Source organism: Sorghum bicolor, chromosome 10 (genome assembly GCF_000003195.3).
Source record: "Sorghum bicolor cultivar BTx623 chromosome 10, Sorghum_bicolor_NCBIv3, whole genome shotgun sequence".
In the NCBI taxonomy this organism is placed as follows: Eukaryota; Viridiplantae; Streptophyta; class Magnoliopsida; order Poales; family Poaceae; genus Sorghum; species Sorghum bicolor.
In genome coordinates, this window is record NC_012879.2 from 7,818,266 (window position 1) to 7,835,976 (window position 17,711).

Here is a 17,711-nt window from a genome sequence, read left to right on the forward strand (position 1 = left end):
TTGGGCTGTCATAAAGAAAGTGTTCTATGTGATAGATATTCCTCACTCAGTACAGGAGATGTCTGAGGGGTGGCTGTGGGGTAAGGGGCCCTTGCAAACGCGAAATATTATGTTTCTTTTTGCAGGTTTTGCTTGGACCTTATGGGTAACAAGAAACAAGATGGCGATTGAGAAGTGTTATCCTAAGGCACCTGCTAACATCCTGTATGACGCCTTGTCATTGTTGCAGAGGTGGTCTTTGCTCTTGAAGGCGGTGGACAAGGAAAAGGTGGACCTGGCGAATGTTATGCTATTAAGTTGGATGAGGAGTTTTGATCCAAGCTTGGTCATGCCTACGGACATTGTTGAGATTTGAGTTTCTTCTGGGCTTCATTTTACCTATCTTTGTAATAGGTGTAGTTTGGTTTTTGTTTGCTTGAGATACTGGTATCCCCAGTCGATGTATCCAAACGTGGTGCTTTCTTAAAAGCAGAGATCTTCTCTTTAAAAAAAGTAGTAATAGTAGATCTTCAAACCGTGATATTTGTAGTGATATGGTTTAAATTAGCCGAAAATCTTAAACTAGAGGCCGCTTGTTTCATGGTGAACACAACCTTGTCAGAAGCAAGATTAGCCAAAGTGGAGAATGGAGATGAAGGAAGACAGATGGCTAATTTATTTTTTTAAAAAGGAAAATGCTTCTTTCTATACTCACAATATTTAACCACCTCCTTGCAGGCTTATTGCATACCCTGCCCATGAGGAAGAACCTGTGACTTGTAGTGCTCCTGCTATCTTTTTTTTTAAAAAAAAAACAGCAAGAGAGAAGAATTGCTAGCTGCAATGTATTGTAGGGGACAACGGACACCGTTGCATCTTTTTCAGTTAGCCACAGTTGACAGATGCCACACAAATACACAATGAAAACGTATTCCTCAAACCTCAGCCGCCATCAATGGACAATGGTCTCTACAATCTTTACTATACTGCTCTAGTAATCTGCCTACACACAACATTCCTCCACGTGTATACGAGGGGCTCGCAGAAGCTAGCCGGCCGTGTCGTCTACGCCGGCTTGTCATGACCCATCCGCGCGTTCACGGAGTAGTACCCCCTCTTCATCTTGCTGCTGTCGTGGGTGTCCACCTCGACGGCGAACACGCCACACACCGGACGGTGGTCGGAGAACCTGGACTCGCCGCGCAGGTACTGCAGCTGCTCGATGCCGTCGCCGTGCCACAGTATCCGGTCGCACCTACACTGACATGTATGGCCTTCAGTAACATATACTGTACGTCAGATGAAGAATTACAATAATGTCGGGGTGATCGGTCGATCGAATACCATGCCGGCGTCCTCCGCTTCTTCTTGGACTTGGCCGTCTCGCCGGCGTACGCGTCGGAGTTGTGCGTGTACTTGTACGTCGGCGCGAAGCAGATCTTGCCTTCGTTCCAGCCACTGAACACTCTCCCTGCTTCTCTCTCAATTATCAGCTGCACATGCAAATTATTGTGTTTAACTGTACGTTTATGGTGAAAATTTGGCCAAGCTAGTAGGTGTTCAGATGCAGGATTGCCAGAGAGACGTCACTGCCTGATGATCAAAGCTGCTGTAGATAGTGTTCGTACCTGATCTTTCTTCAGAAGCTCGTCCCAGTCATTCTCCTCCAGCAACGTTCTTGTCTCTTCGTAGCTCAGCGACACTCGATAGTTCAGGTCACCGAGCCATATCATCCGGCTGTTTTAACATTGTGAATTTTCGTTAATTAGCACTGCAAGATTGTGGTGGATCATATCATAGGTGCTTTCGTTGTAAAGCTTAATTACTCGTGGTCAAGAATCTTTTCCGGGACGCGATGGCTGGCCGGCAGCTTGCAGGCGCGCGGGAAGTGCGCGCTCCTGATGATCTCGGCGACGTCGGCGTTGCGGCGCAGCTCGTCGCCCTCCTTCTCGCCGGAGGCCAGGTGGCTGCAGACGAAGCAGAAGCTGGTGCGGTGCAGCGTCATGCTGATGGCGATGCAGCCCTTGTTGCCGAGCCAGCCCATGATGCCCCTGCCGACGCAGTCCACGCGGAGGTGGCCGATGTGCTCCACCAGCTCCCGCTTCACCCACACCGACAGGAACAGCCCCACCATCTGCTTGCTCCCGATCAGGCAGTAGCTCATGCCGCAGCCAGGCTCGCACTGCGCCGCCGGCGAGCCTGCTGCGGCGGCGTCGTCTGCTGCTGCGTCGGTGGCGTCGTTGTTGCACCCGCTGGTGGATGTCTCGCCGCCGCTCGCGGTGCTCATGGACGACGCCGCCGCCGCCGCCGCCGCTTCGGCCTCGGCCTCGACCTCGGCGCGGTACACGGACGCGCGTATCTCCGTCGCCCTGCGGCGCATGGACGACGGCTCGGCGGAGCAGTTGCACGTCTTGACGAGCGCGCTGTCGACGCGGTAGCTGTTGCTCAGCACCTTGAGCGACGGCGTCTGGAAGAAGAGGGAGGAGTCTCGGCGGCGGTGATGATGGCGCCGGGCTTCTGCAGGCGGCGACGGATCCGGCGGTGGCGGGTCGTCGTCGTCGTCGGGCTGCTCCTGGGGCTCGTTCAGCGCCTGGTGGATGAGAGCCAGCCACCTGGACGCCGGCTCGTTGTCCTCCACCACCAGCACGTTCCCGGCGGTCAGGGGAACTATCTCCTGAAACCTACGTACTCGTGGCGTCAGATTAAATTCAGAGACATGCAACACCTACGTATGCCAAAAGATATGGAGTCCAAATCCAAACACAAATTATACGAAACATTTCGACATGTGAAATTTGGCCGTACCCTAAGACGTAAATGTCAGGTGATTCTTCAACCTGGAGAAAATCTTGCAGGTTAAGCCTGTTACTCGGAGTCTTTCCTCCAACATTCCATGTAGCAACAAACATCCTGCATCCATGAATTAGATGGGGGTCACCATGGCCATATCATCTTTTGTAGGAGTAGGAGTAGTACTACATGATTTGATCATAGTCAAATAAGGTTCAAATCAATTGAACATCATCGTGATTACTGGTACTGGCGTGTATCATCCTTCTGCCTATTGGGCAAATCCACATAGTGCAGGCTCGCGCTCTTCAACCGTGCCCGTGCTGCATTGCAGCTCTGTGGATCTGAAACATCAACGAAATTTTATATATTTGCAAAGACTATCTGAAATGTGTCATGGGCAATTCCAACCAATTTTCCATATTGCTGTAAAACTGAAATTGAATGATGATGCAAGCAGCTCACAAAATACAGAAGTTGCTAACCTGCAACATTCAGGTCCTTCCCTTGCATGGCGAAGACGTTGGAAATGACGCACTGTGAGCACAAATTAAACGGCGCAATCAGAAATGCACATTGCAGAATATAATCCTGTTTCCTGTTTTCACCATGGTTACAGTACTGTTGGATTGCAAGACGTTGAGGACCTGATCGCTACCTGTCTCCTCGTTGTAGTTCACGTGATCTGTTGCTTGAGAAGGAACACGAAGGTTTCCGCCATTTCTGCCGCTCCGAGTTTGACGCGAAGGATGCTCTGCTCATCCAAGCTATTCGAGAGAGAAATGTGGGGAGGTAGACGACGGAGAAAGGGGCAGGGGAAACGGAGGGTCATTGGGTGGTTGGGAGGGACTTGTGTGGAAGGCTGCTTGAAATGCCACGAAAGCAGGGCATGGTGTTCGTTTGCCCCGGTCAACTTTTTTTCTCCCTCGTTTCTCCTGTTCTCAAGGCCAGCTTAAAAAAATTGAAATATGAACAAAAGGCCAAGTTCTAAGGATTTTGTATAACTTCGAATAAAACCCTATAATTTCTGAAATAGTTGTTCCTCATGAGCAGTCTTTTGATTTGACTCTCATGTCCTACTCAGAACTTCATTAGCGATTATTGTGATCTGAAATAGTTGTTCCTATGACGTGGATGATATCATTCCTAGTGGACTCCAGCTGCTTTGTCAAGAGGAGATTATAATTTGCACATTAGGCCTTAGCTTCATGGCGAAGGGTTGATCACGCAGTTAGGCCTTAGAGCATCTCCAACGATAGGAGAAAATCTCAAAACCCAAAAACTAGTTTATTGGTGGAGCTCTGATATTGTTTTGAGGATTTTAAAAAGACATCTCCAACAGAACTAGAAAATCTCACCCCCCAATGTCTTCTCTACATAACCCCAAAATTATCTAGGGTGGACTATTTCACCCATAGAACTATAAAACCGGATATTCTACTATCTAAACTTTCAAAACTGATCGAATAACTCCCTCAAGTGGTTTTGGAGGGTGGTTTTGTCTTTTTTTTATTTCTAATAAATCTTTGAAAAATCATAATAAATCACAAAAAAATCATAAAATAAAAAATTTAATTTTGTTGTACCCTGATAAGTAGATCTACTAAAGTATACCATATTATATATTCACTGTGTAGATCTATTCATTAGGAGTCCAACAAAATTGAAAATTTTATTTTATGATTTTTCAAAGATTCAACGGAAATAAATTTAAAAAGAAAAAGACAAACCACCCTCCAAAACCACTCGAATGGTTATTTGACTGGTTTTGAAAGTTCAAGGGGTAGAATATCCGGTTTTATAGTTTAAGATGTGAAATAGTCCACCCTAGATAGTGTGGGGGGTTATATAGACTTTTTCTATATCTTCTGTGACATGTGAGCCCAATTTATCATTCACAGTCTTTCTTCTATTTTTTCTCTCCCACCACCTATTCATTCCTCACAACCTCTAACTCTCTGAGCGTCGCATTGGCGCATCCTCTTCCTCCGTCACCACTCCCTCCTTTCCTACACTCCTCCCATACTGCTCCTCCTCAGCCACCTCTCCTCACTGTCATCATCTCATTTGTTGGGCATATCACCAAGCCGCACCGCATCTTCTTCCACCGCCGCGCTCTCTCTTCCTCTGCCGTCCTCCTGCCTCCTACTTCGAGATCGCCAATAACTTGGAAGACGCGAGTTGCGTGCTACCGCTCATATTGGGGGCGAGTCCAAGTCCCTCATCTTTGAGAGGTCGTGGTCTAGATTTTGAGCGGGTGAGAAAAATTTAGCTCATTGGAAGTGAAATTGGGGTACTAGAGCTCTCAAATCTCTCAAATTATAGTTTTTTCTTATCGGTTGTGGAAATTTAGGCCTTAGCTAGCGAAGGGTTAATTGCACAGTTGGGCCACAGGCCTTACCTTGGCAGCAAAATGTTTATGGCACAATTTTATGGCACAATTGCCTTGTTCGATCTCTTGACCTGAGGTCTAGAGTTCAAAGCCATCTTACCCAGCACCAGCTGAGCTTGGTATTTTCTCTTTTCCTTCCTTTTCTTTTAACAAAAAAAACATCTTTTTTCTCTCTCTAATCTAAACAAAAAATCATGAACGATTTCTGTGTTGTCCTCTTCTTCTCCGACCTGTATTCCGCATTCCATCTTATATATATTCAGTTCCCTCATCGCCCGCACGCCGGCGGCTGCCAAGGAATTGGAAGGGTTATCGTCTCCGTTTCAACGCTGCCTGCCTCCCAACTCCCAAGTCCGATACGGCCGTAGTAAGATAAACCGATCGCTCGGTCCGGCTCCGACTCGCCGCCCGCGTTTCAGCAGGCTTCACCAGCGACACCGCCGCCGCCACCGCCGCGCCGTCCATAAATACTACTCCTCCGCTCCCTACGCAGATCGCCAGCAGCATTTGAAGGATCAAAGATCGGAGTTAGACGCCACGGCTCGCAGCGCGCGACAGCCGCCTGTGACTCGATCGGTCATCCTTGCCGCCCGCCCGCCCGCCGCCACGCACGGCGCCGATGAGTTTCCAGGACGTCTGCCACGACCTGGAGGCGGGCCACCCGCTCCCGCCGCGTCCCCCGCCGCCGCCGCCGCCGCGGGCCGTGGTGGCGCACTGCGTCTTCCAGATCAACACCAAGGTGTCGGAGCTCCGCCGCCTCGCGCACGAGCTCGGCGCCGCCGGACTAGGGGGCAACGGCGACGCCCGCGTGGTCCGTGAGCGCATCCGCAGGGCGCGCGCCGACGTCACGCGCCTGGCTCGGAACACGGCGCGGAGGCTGGCCGACCCCGCCGCCGCCGCCGCGGTCGGGCCTAACCTGGCCGCGGACTTCCAGGCCGCGCTCAGGGAGTTCCAGTGGGTGCAGGACCGGATCATCGAGGCCGATCGCCAGGAAACCGCCGCCGCCGCCGCCGCCGCCCGTCTTGCGCCGCCGCTGATGTTTCCTCCTCCGTCGCCGCCGAGCTACGGCTCTCCCATACGATCATCACAACTGAACAATGCCAATACCAATGCCACTGCCGGCGCTGCCGATCAGCAATGCAACATCCAGATGCAGCAACAGCAGCAGCTGGTGGAATCACGGAGGACGCAGGAGCTAGCCCTGCTGGACAACGAGATCGCCTTCAACGAGGCCCTCGTCGAGGAGAGGGGGCGGGAGATATGCAAGATTCAGCAGGAGATCGCTGAGATCAACGAGATCTTCGTGGAGCTCGCAAAGCTAGTCCGTGACCAGCAATGGAACATCGATGTCGTCGAGTCCAACGTGGAGAAGGCCGCCATGGAGACGAGCAAGGCGGAAGAGAAGCTCTCCAAGGCCGCACTGACGCATGAGACGAACTCGTCGATGAACTGCTTGCTGATCACTGTTTTTGGGCTCGTCATGTTGATCTTTGCGTTAGTGTTTGTAGCGTAGTATCCTGCATGCTAGAACTGTAGTAGTCTGACGAACGAGCTTTGGCCTTTAATTGGGCGAAGAATTCTTTCGTCGCCTTTTCTTGTATATACTCCTCTATACCCCTAAACAAAGTTGTTTAGGATAGCGATTCGGTCTTTAAAGCCTAACTTTAACTCTTTATTTTTATAAAAAATAAAATATGCTATATTTCATATGCCTCTTTTTGCTTGTCTAAAAAGTCATGGCTGAAAATGTTATTCGTTGATTTATTCTGAAAGAAAAACACTGTTGAATGAGTGGCAGATTTAGCTGATAATAGCTCAAGTGAACAGGTGCCTGTTCGCTTGAACTTATTTGTCAAATTTCTCAATCATTCAACAATATTTTTTCTTTTACAATAAATTAGCAAACAAACATGACTTTTCAGCTGGTGCCTGTAGCTAATAAGATAATTGGGAAGAACCAAACAGGTACAAGGGGAGAAACATTCTAGAGGGGGTTGTGGTTCTTCATGAAGTTTTGCATGAGCTACATAGATCAAAGGCAAGGAGCCTAGTGTTAAAAGTAGACTTTGAAAAGGCTTATGACAGAGTGAGGTGGGATTTCCTTGAGAAAGTAATGAAAGGAAAAGGGTTTCCTACCAAATGGATTAATTGGACAATGAGCACTGTGAGAGGTGGAAGGGTTTGCATTAATGTTAATGGTGAAAGGAGTGAATACTTCAGAACTTATAGGGGTCTGAGGCAAGGGGATCCTCTTTCCCCTCTTCTCTTTAACATTGTTGCTGATGCTCTAGGAGTTATGCTACAATCTGCTGTTAGCAAGGGGCATCTTTCTGGTGTGTTAACCGACCTGATTTCTGGGGGTGTTTCACACATACAGTATGCTGATGATACGGTCATCATGATTGAAGCTACTGAACAATCAATTAGAAATCTAAAACTCATTCTTTATTGTTTTGAGTGGCTTACGGGTTTAAAAATAAATTATCATAAGAGTGAAGTCTTTGTTTTTTTGGTGTTACTTGGCGGGAAAAGGAGAAGATGGCTAATATATTGAATTGTGTGCTAGGAGAGTTTCCTATGAAATATCTAGGTATCCCTATTAGCTATAAACATTTGAACATGAGCGCTTTTAGTCCTATGACTCAGAAAATGGTTAAAAGGCTGGATCCTTGGAAAGGTAAATTGATGACTTCAGGGGGGAGACAAATTCTGACAAATTCTTGCTTGAGTTCTATTCCTCTCTACTGCATGGGTTTCTATCTTCTCAAAGATGGGGTGCACAAAAAGATGGATTCTATTAGGGCCAAATTTCTCTGGCAAGGTGCTGATGAGAAATTTAAATACCACATGGCCAAGTTTGAAATGGTTTGTAGACCTAAAGACCAATGGGGTCTAGGCATCATTAATACCAAAATAATGAATGAATGTCTTCTGGTAAAATGGATCTGGAAAATCTACCAACAACCAGATGAACTTTGGTTCAAAATTTTGAAAGCAAAGTACTTGAGGGATAATAACTTCTTTGACTCCAAATCTGCAGGAGGTTCTCAATTTTGGAAAGGTTTACATAATATCAAACATCTCTTTAAGTGGGGTGCTGTCTTCAAGGTGGGGGATGGTAAGCTGTGTAGATTTTGGGAAGATTGTTGGCTACAAGGAGCTCCATTGAAATTGGTCTACAATGATTTGTATAACCTGATTAGGGACCCTTTCTGTCATGTTGCGGACTGTTGGGATGAGGGTTCCTGGGGTCTTGATTTTAAAAGATGCCTTTCAATACAACAATATGATAGATGGTTGGGGTTATTGAACTTGCTAAATGATTGTGCGTTGACTGACAATAGAGCTGATAAAGTTTTATGGGCGTTGGAAAAGAAGAACCATTTCACAACTAAGTCCTTGTATCATTTTTTGACTGACAGGGGTGTCAAGAGTAGGGTTGCAGGTTTTATCTGGAAAAGTAGGGTTCCCCTTAAAATTATGTTCTTTCTTTGGCAACTTCTTAATGACAAATTGCAAGTGGCTGTTAACCTGGCTAAAAAGGGGTGGAAAGGAAGCTTAATTTGTTGTCTTTGTGGTTGCACTGAAACTGCAGATCACATCTTCTTTAAGTGTCATTTGGCCAAATTGATCTGGGAAATGCTTAAGGAAGTTTTTCATCTGGATTCTTATCCTAAATCATGGGAAGATTTTTGCGATACTTGGTTAAGGGGCAAGGGGCCCTTTCCGATTAGATTGATCATTTTCATATTTTCAGGCTTTGCTTGGGCTTTATGGACTGCCAGAAACAAGATGGCTATTAACAAGGCGTTTCCTCGTGCCCCCACTGATATCATATACATTGCATTGTCGTTACTGCAGAAGTGGAGCGCCAAACTTAAGGAGAAAGATCATGAGCAGATCATCAAGATGAAGGCTACTGTCACAAGTTGGATCAAAGACTTCAAGCCTAGCTCGATCAATCCTTCTGAAATAGTTGAGATCTAATGGTGCAGTTTTTTTGGTTTTCGCTGTTATGCTTTGTCTGGAACTGGTATCCCCAGTTGTCTTGCTGTACCGTTACTTTTCTTTCTAAAAAGCAGAGGTTTCTTGCCTCTTATAAAAAAACATGACTTTTCAGACAATAGTGGTTTTCCAGGCAACAGTCATGCTCCTTACTATTAGTAATCCCTCATAAGCAAGCCAACCGTCATAGACTGTGTGCCTGCCACCATTGTTTGAACGTTTAGGCGCCTCAGAGGTTGGAAAAAATATAAAAAAATTATCAAAAAATGGTATATGTATGTTTTTATCAAAGTATTTTTAAGACAAATCTATACATATAGTTTTTCACATTTCTAAACTCAACAGTTTAAAAGTTATTTATAATTTATGTTCTTAATGTTTGACCCAAACTCTGTTCACAACGACTTTCTTTTGTAGGTAGGAAGGGCGTATATAAAAACAAAGCATGTCAATGATCCTCGGGATTTTGCTGCCTAACTCTTGATTGATTTATGAGGATGTTTCCCAATCTTGTGATAGATTTAGGTTGAGAGAATCTACCAAATTTCTAACCTTTCGATTGATGGCCAACTTCATGTTTTATGGTGGTGGCTGTGAAAAACTCCTACGACGTTGGGGATTTGATTGGGGTTTAGACTTTCGAGGCAAATTTGTGGTCTCTAGCTCTTGAAAAGATGGTTAGTGAACCTAGAGGTTTTGGTGCCTTGGTGGTGAAAAACTCTAGCGAACTTAGGGATTTGATTAGAGTTGGATTTAGCCTTTCGAGAGAGATTTCTAGCTTCTAGCTATTGAAAAGATGGTTACAGAAACAGGTCTAGTGGTGGTAGGGTGGAGGCCTTGAGGCATTTTAGCATAAAAAGCAAGTGTTTCTCAAAGGATGACCATGGTCCTGTTAGGTTTAAGGAAGAAAATTAGCTATTTTCCGTAACGGGCATTGCAAATTTGTCAGTTGTTTCATCCTATGCATACACACCCACATCGCCACACGGAAACAAATTTAGTGATGTCAAGCTCCAAACCTCTAGACGTATATATTGCCTTTGATATGTGGCACATGTTCGCACACATGAAAAATTCGCACACACGAAAAATGTACTTGGTGTCTAGCTTACCACTCTATTGAGTACATCTAGGACTTGGGTGACAACCTTGTCAACGAAGGTTTCATGTCCCACCTACTTGCAGAATCCTACATTAGACATGTAACTAGATGGCTAGCACTTTATTATTTCTGTATATGCTATGGGCGTCTCCAACAGCTAGCTATTTGTCTAGCTATTATGATGTGGATAGTGAAAAAATAGGAGAGAGAAGTCCCTAGGGACGAATAAATAGCTGATCTATTTTATGTAGTTCAAGAATTTGTGAGAAAAACATATGTGTCCAATAGTATGTAAAAAAATAATAATATATAAAATAGTCTTTGATTTTATCTCTCACCTCTATGTCAGCTAGCTACATAGCTAGCACCATTGTGGACACCCTATATTGTAATGGTGCATGTTAGATTAATTATGAGCCTTGTTTTGTCATAACCTGTCACCTTGGCCTACCCACTCTTAGGATAATAAACACTTGCTTTTATACGCGTGCTACTGTTGGCATAGGTGTACACGCTCTATAGAGTTTTAGGGCCTTGTTTACTTCCACCACAAAACCCAAAATTTTTCAAGATTTCCCGTCACATCGAATCTTTAGACGCATGCATAGAGTATTAAATATAGATGAAAATAAAAACTAATTACACAGTTTGGTCAGAATTTACGAGACGAATCTTTTAAGCCTAACTAGTCCATGGTTGGACAATAATTACCATAAACAAACGAAAGTGCTACAGTGTCACAAAATTTTTCCCTTCAGAAACTAAACACGGCCTAGATCAATGGCCATTCATGTTCTTCTGCTTTACTTCGACTACTATGGGACAAGTGCTTTTCTCCCTTGGTTGGTTTAGGTCTAGGTTGAGGCCGTTGAGGCAAGGATGGGTGGGATTGCGAAGATGCCAGCGCATGGTTGTGGAGGTGAACTATCAAGGGCTGCCCACGTGCGTTGGTGGTGGCCGGGCACTCAATTTGTGAATGATGCTTCGCTCTAGAGTCGAGGAGAGGCTAGGTGGATTGGTGGATGTGTTTTCGATAGAGTTTCCTAGGTCGCTTATAAAGTTCTCTCTGACCCCTCTCTACGTACATGATCTGAACTCATCTATACAACATACTTAGGCCAACTCCAACAATTGGCTTTTAAGGTAGCTCTAAGTATTTTTCTCATATTTTAATAGAAGAGAGAGAAAAGTTAGCTCTTGATTAAGAGCTAATCTCTTATACACATTTCAAGGTTGTGTGAGAGTATCATGTGGGGCTATCTATGTTGAAAGCTATATGCTAAAAGTTAGCATTATTGGAGAAAGTTAGCTTAAAGCTAGTAACTAAACTAATCATTGTGGGTGCCTTTACTAGCAAATAATTAGTGACCCCGAGAGAATGAGAGGTAATAATTAGCCATAACACTATTTTGGTTACATCATCATGCATTAATAATGCTACAAAATATACATGCATGCATATGGTAGAATTAAAACTCAGTTACATTGGGTTCAAGTTGTTGCTCATGCGACCTCACATACCTGAAAGCTTACACATACATGTCAGGCCTTGTCTAGATGTAGTTGAATTCACATTAATACATAGGCATTAGAATGGGTTAGAGTAGAATTTGAACTAAATTTCATCTCAACTCACCCAACACATATGGATTGAGATGAATCCGACAACGTCTAAATAAGACCTGGGAAAAATCATCGAGAAGAAATGTGAAGCTTGAAGCCAAGGAATTGCATGGACGTGAGATGTCAAATCATCTAGATGCTATGAGAAGTCGCACCTCTGTACTATTTTATTACAAGTAGTAATAAAGGAAAATTCTCAACACACACCCACACACACATTGGACTTAGACAGGAAGACATATAGTGTACAGGCTTTATATATCCTCACTGGGAACACTGGGATTAGATCCTTAGCCAACTCACACCTAGAAAGTTAAGGCATATGCTCCCATCCCATGCACCTTTTCTATAGGAGGCAGGGCAAAAGGCTCGATCCATCTTCTCTACCGGTCGCCGTGCTTGTGCCACGGTGCACTAGCCCCGTCAGTGCCAACAGATAGCATAAGCTTTAGGTTGCTCTCCATGCTAGGTTCGCGCCTCCTCTCCCCAAGTTTTAAAGATTCGAATATTTTGGTGTAATATTGTTGTTTTTTGTCTTTAGTTAGTGGTTAGAGGGGACAGATTAAAAGTTGGGCAGTGATTCTGGTGGGGATTTGATGTGCAGTGGTTCAAAGCCGTGAATTCGCTCAGTTCGTGGTGTGTTTTTAGGGTTTTGGGTTGTGCTTTGTAGATTAATTGGATTGATTGGAAATGCAAGGTGCATGCTCATCTAAATAAATAGTTGGTTGAGTACCAGTTCACTAGATAAATAGTCACTAAATCAAACAACCTACACTTCCTTTTCATGCACTGAAGTATGTGTTTTAAGTTTTGATCCATTTGCATTTGCAAATGTCTTCCTACTTGCCATATTAACCAAATATTCTCCCTCCATTCTCACGGTCATGTTCTCTACAACATACCTTCTTACTCGATTATGGAAAATCAAACAACCCATCTAGCTGCTCATTTCTCCGACCTTGCTCTTGGAGATAAGGTAGATGCCAGTGTCATCTTCGAAGCAGTTTCTGTAGTGCTGGTGGTGCTCACGACACTAGTCGTGCATTGTTTAGCACTGCTGGTGAGGGAGTGTGTGTGCTTAGCAAACATACGATGCGGATGTGGCACGGTCAAGTGAGGTGCAACTATCAGCTGCATGGACGGATCTAGGGGTGGGGCGTCAGGGGGAGGGGGCTCAAGCCCCCTACCACTGCTGATCCCATGAAGCCCTCTAGAGACCAACCAAGAATCTTTGCCTTGACTGCTTTGAGGAGGAGAGGTTGAGCTCCAAGGTCAGGTCGCAGGGCTAGAGCGGAGGTGCCACAACATCTGTGAGGAGCTTGCACACAAGAAACAAAAGTGTTGTGGAGCGGAAGCTAACCCTAATAGAGGAGTCCAGAAGAAAGCTCAACAGATAAGCTATGCCATATACATGGAGGCAATGTGAGAGGTGGAGCAGCTCCAGGGCCTCCTAGCAATTTGGCCTATGCTTTGTAGATTAATCAGCTCTCCGAGTGGGATCTAGACTGACTAGACTCCGGTGGGCTGATTCAGCCCACGTAATGATTGTTTGGTTTAAACCCCGAAAAAATCTTTTGAAAGCCGTTGAGGCTATACTCCTTTAGTTATTAGCTCTAATAGTTCCTCAAAAGTTATTAGCTCTAAAGAAAACCAAGGCCTTTAGTTTGCCTTTTATCTACAGGGAACTAAATCATCGTATTTTTTCAATAACTTCAAATATAATCATTTCTAGCTTTACTTATTAAAGTTAAAATATATATGATAGAGCTACGCGATTAAATAGATCTAGCACTCTAGCTTGTCTATGAGGACTAGAAAGTATGAGGTAAAAAAAGGAAAACAAATGTATATCATTCTCCTCAACAAATTCAACTAAATATACAACATATGATGCTACTTCTACCCCATACTAAAGTCATTGCACATGTTTGTTTACAAAAGAAACTCCAATTGATGAATTTCGTCCCAGTCATAAATGCTTCTCATGCCAAGAATTTGTTTACAGTTTGTTCCCTTGGTAGAAAAGCCATGACTGAAAAGATATTGTTCGCTAATTTGTTGTGAGAGAAAAACATTACTGAATGGCTAATAGATAAGCTCAAGCGAACAGGACCTTAATTAACCATTTCTCCAAAAAAGCAGACATGGTCGACAAAGAAATATCGAGCCATGATCCAAGTGGAGTGTCTGAAACGTCATGAGGTAACAACATATCATAAAGTTAGCGTCAGTCGGAATATTCAATGGGAACTAAACTTACTAGATTATTCAATATTCACTGACCTTTTACTGAACCATACTATCAAGCTTCTGTCTGTATTTAGCCAAGGTCTGCAAGCAGGTTAATGCGAACAACACGGATAAGTTAATAAATGGCAGAATTTCAAAAAGGAAATATAGTACAAGGAACTCATAAAAACTATTAAAGAAAAGATAATATGTATGTGTTATCTGTAACACAGATAAATGAATATGCATGCAATTAAAAATGTTAAGTCAACAAGGGCTTCCACAGTACCACCTGAAACAGTGGTTTAACTTTGTGAAAGAAAAAGTAGCAATATATTTTAAAATCATTAGTTTGAGCACAAAACCTATTGCCATCAAACACAACCAACTTTAAAATAAGAAGATTTCTATGTGTCCTTTTTACATTTAACAAAGGTTTAAGTAAAATTTTCTGAGGTTCATTAAATTGCTCAACGGTTAGAATCATGTAAAACACAAACACATGAGCTTTGTGAGCATTCAGATATTGACCAGCAGAACTGTTATCTTCTTGGACAATCTGTTTTGAAATGTAATGTGCTCAGCAAATTGTTTAGTCTGACAGACAATAAGCTTCATAAAATGGAGTATCGTCCTTTCTTAGAAACATGGGGGAAAGAATCTCACCCTGGTATAAGCATAAACACTGGCCTCTGAAGGTCCTACCGGGCTGCCACGGCGAATAAACTTTCCTTCCTTGAATATGTAAAGCATGGGAATGCCAGTAGACAGCTCAAGGCTTATTACCTGAAGGGACGAAAGGCTCACTCCCAAATTTGACATAATGCTACATTTTCTGTTTAGCGGAGTCCTTTTTGAGGGAATGATAAAAAAGACAGTAAATTACCTCTTGAGAAGTTAGTTTGTCCAGATGCATTATAATTGAACGAAGTGAATTCCCATGTGCAGCAACCATCACATGTTTACCAGCCACAAGTTGTGGAACAATCTATTAGGGGAAAAAAACGACTATAGGTCAGATTGAACTAAAAAAAAACTGTTTTTAGAGTCGAAGATAAATAAAAGATTCAGGCTATAAATTTGATATGAGCTAGCACAATGGAAAGAAAACTAAGCACATGCATTGGCGCATTGCACAGTAGAGGAATTCATCAATTCAACACATAACCTTTAGCATAGCTACCAATACTACAACAGTTAGCAGCAGGGAGACCAATAATCCAAATAAATAGTGTATCTTCCAATTAATGTAAAATGGCCTTGCGAACTATACCTGATCTTTGAAATAAGCAACAGCTCTCTCAGCACACATCTCTAGGCTTTCTCCATTTGGGGGAGGGATATCATAACTGCGGCGCCACTCATGAACTTGTTCTTTGCCAAACCGATCTGCAGTTTCTTGCTTATTAAGGCCTTGTAACTCACCATACCTAGAAATGTCAAGGGATATTTCAAGAGAAAAATACAGTCAAACAACTATAATAATTACATAATTAGCAAATCAAAGAATATGGAGAAAGTATTACATTCTTTCATTCAATTGCCAAGCTGTTATGACTGGAATGGAGTGTTTCCTTGTCTCCTCACTGTATATCTGACTCCACCTGTGAGCTTGTTCACTCTCATTATGCATGATAACTGGGATCTGTAAATACATAAAACACAGCAGCATGATTTTTCAGGGCAGTTGATACACATGCTAGAAGAAACTACTGGGACGTTTTCATAAAGGGAAGACACACAAACCTTCTTGCGCCGATGCTGCATCATGGCAAGCATTGCGGTCATCTGAGCACGAATCAGTGATGAAGTATATATTACATCGATTGGGATATTGCATATCCTTTTACCTGCCTCAATGGCCTCCTCAACACCCTTTGGTGTCAGGGGTACATCAACACAGCCAGTAAACAGATTTTTCTCATTCCACAGGGATTCACCATGCCGAATCAATATAAGAGCGCTTTCACCTGCAACGACACAAAGATCACAGATTAACAGAACTTATTATATGCCCCAAATTTGCGAAGCCCAAAGTTAAATGTGGCAAATGGCCAATTTTCTCAAAAAAAACAAACAAACAAGTAACCACTATACGATTTCGTTGAAATGGAAGTCCATAAAATTACTTGATTTCTTTGGGGTGTGGCCACTGTTGCCATCCGATGGTAGGTGCATCGGCTCCATGACAGAAGACTGCTGCGAGCTCGAGGCCCAAACCAAACCCAGTTTTCGGCTGCCTGAACCACAACTTCCCTTTACATAAACCAAGCGGGCACTGCCCGTCCTCTTTTCGAATCTATAGTTCTTTGCACTGCACCAGTGGGATTGCGAAGATGCCAGCGCATGGTGAGAAAGAACCCCAGCCATTCTAATCCAAGAAAAAGAAAAAAACAGTAGTTAGCAGCTGGTTCTGCTTGTAATGACTTCTGGGAAGAGATTGAACAATTATTCACTCGCTAAATTTAATAATGAAACAGACTGCATTAATCACTTAATTCGACCATTTGGCCATGGATCAAAACTAATCCAAGAAACCAACATAAGATTGATGAACTCTTCCAGTGAGAACATTGGGCAAGAGCAATAAAATGGCATACATGACCAATAAAAATGAGCAAGTCCTCAATGAAGCGCACCTCAAGAACTCAATGCGGCACCAGCACCAGGGGGAGATGGAGTTGGTTCCCCCTCTTATAGCCCTGGCCCCTGGTTCTCTGGCACCTGGACTCCCAACAAGCTCGGAGAAACCAAGTGGCAGAGCACGTCGGAGAGATCTAGAGCGGCGTGGTTGGACTTTGGAGGGGATCGCCGGGAGCACCAAGGAAACCGAGAAGAAGACAAGGAAAAGGGCGTTGCTTTTCGACAGGTCCCTTTCCCGAGTTCTTGCGCTGGCGGTGCGTGTGCTTGTCTCTTGCGGGCGGGGCGGCGGGCGGAGGCTGGAAGGCTGGGTTTTTGAAGCCGAAGGAGAAAGAAAAAGTGAAATGGGCCATGGAGTTAGGCGCCGCAAGACATGGATTAAACAGGGAAACAAAAAAAGTAATTTGGTTCTACTGCAGTTCTTAAATAGGAGTATTTGCATTTCAAACAAGTTTTTAAAAAACCTTTTATAGACCATTTCTAGTCAATGGTAAAAAAAGGAAACCCCATTCTAGAAAAAGAGAACACAAGGGAAAACATATATGAAATGGTTATATGACTGAAAGAGGGCACGGTATGGCATGCGTGCAAGCACGGCCATAACTAGGAAATTAGTAGGAGGTTAGTTAAACAATTATTCACTCGCTAATTTTATAATGACACCAGCTGTATTAATCACTCTGTCTCGACGAAGACGACGACCAAACCAGGAGCACTGAGCACATGTCCACTCCTCCCCTGCACGAGAGAATATTCCTTTGAGAATTGAGATCTCCCTCGTCCTAGGAGTACTCCATTTTAGCTGACTGACATGTAACATGTTGAGTATGTGACTGTACTCCTACTCGTTTTCAGTCAACTGAATTGCAGAGAGAAGGCCCTACGTACTAAGTATGATGCTTTGGAGCACTCCTACTCGAGTTCAGTCAACTGAATTGCAGAGAGAAGGGC

At 44.0% G+C, this 17,711-nt stretch overlaps 3 protein-coding genes across 4 annotated transcripts; 1 reads left to right on the forward strand and 2 right to left on the reverse strand.

Annotated features, from left to right (window-relative positions):
- Positions 805–3,583, reverse strand: LOC8065501 (type I inositol polyphosphate 5-phosphatase 5). Of its 2 annotated transcripts, none has more exons than XM_021450370.1 (8): positions 3,428–3,583; positions 3,255–3,306; positions 3,014–3,113; positions 2,785–2,889; positions 1,806–2,660; positions 1,608–1,716; positions 1,324–1,472; positions 805–1,239 (listed from the first exon to the last, which is right to left on the reverse strand). In XM_021450370.1, the coding sequence occupies exons 2-8, from the start codon at positions 3,280–3,282 to the stop codon at positions 1,098–1,100; spliced, it is 1,488 nt and encodes a 495-aa protein (XP_021306045.1). In that variant the 5' UTR covers positions 3,283–3,306; positions 3,428–3,583; the 3' UTR covers positions 805–1,097. The 2 variants fall into 2 exon arrangements, with proteins under 2 accessions (XP_021306045.1, XP_021306044.1); XM_021450369.1 differs by having other exon boundaries at positions 805–1,234; positions 3,428–3,575.
- On the forward strand, positions 5,781–6,674 carry LOC8065502 (syntaxin-22). The gene has a single exon (XM_002436688.1). The coding sequence runs from the start codon at positions 5,781–5,783 to the stop codon at positions 6,672–6,674; it is 894 nt and encodes a 297-aa protein (XP_002436733.1).
- Positions 13,713–17,086, reverse strand: LOC8081274 (2,3-bisphosphoglycerate-dependent phosphoglycerate mutase). The gene is made up of 9 exons (XM_002438038.2): positions 16,760–17,086; positions 16,250–16,491; positions 15,867–16,090; positions 15,647–15,765; positions 15,394–15,550; positions 15,007–15,108; positions 14,787–14,906; positions 14,175–14,222; positions 13,713–14,078 (listed from the first exon to the last, which is right to left on the reverse strand). The coding sequence occupies exons 2-8, from the start codon at positions 16,488–16,490 to the stop codon at positions 14,178–14,180; spliced, it is 1,008 nt and encodes a 335-aa protein (XP_002438083.1). The 5' UTR covers position 16,491; positions 16,760–17,086; the 3' UTR covers positions 13,713–14,078; positions 14,175–14,177.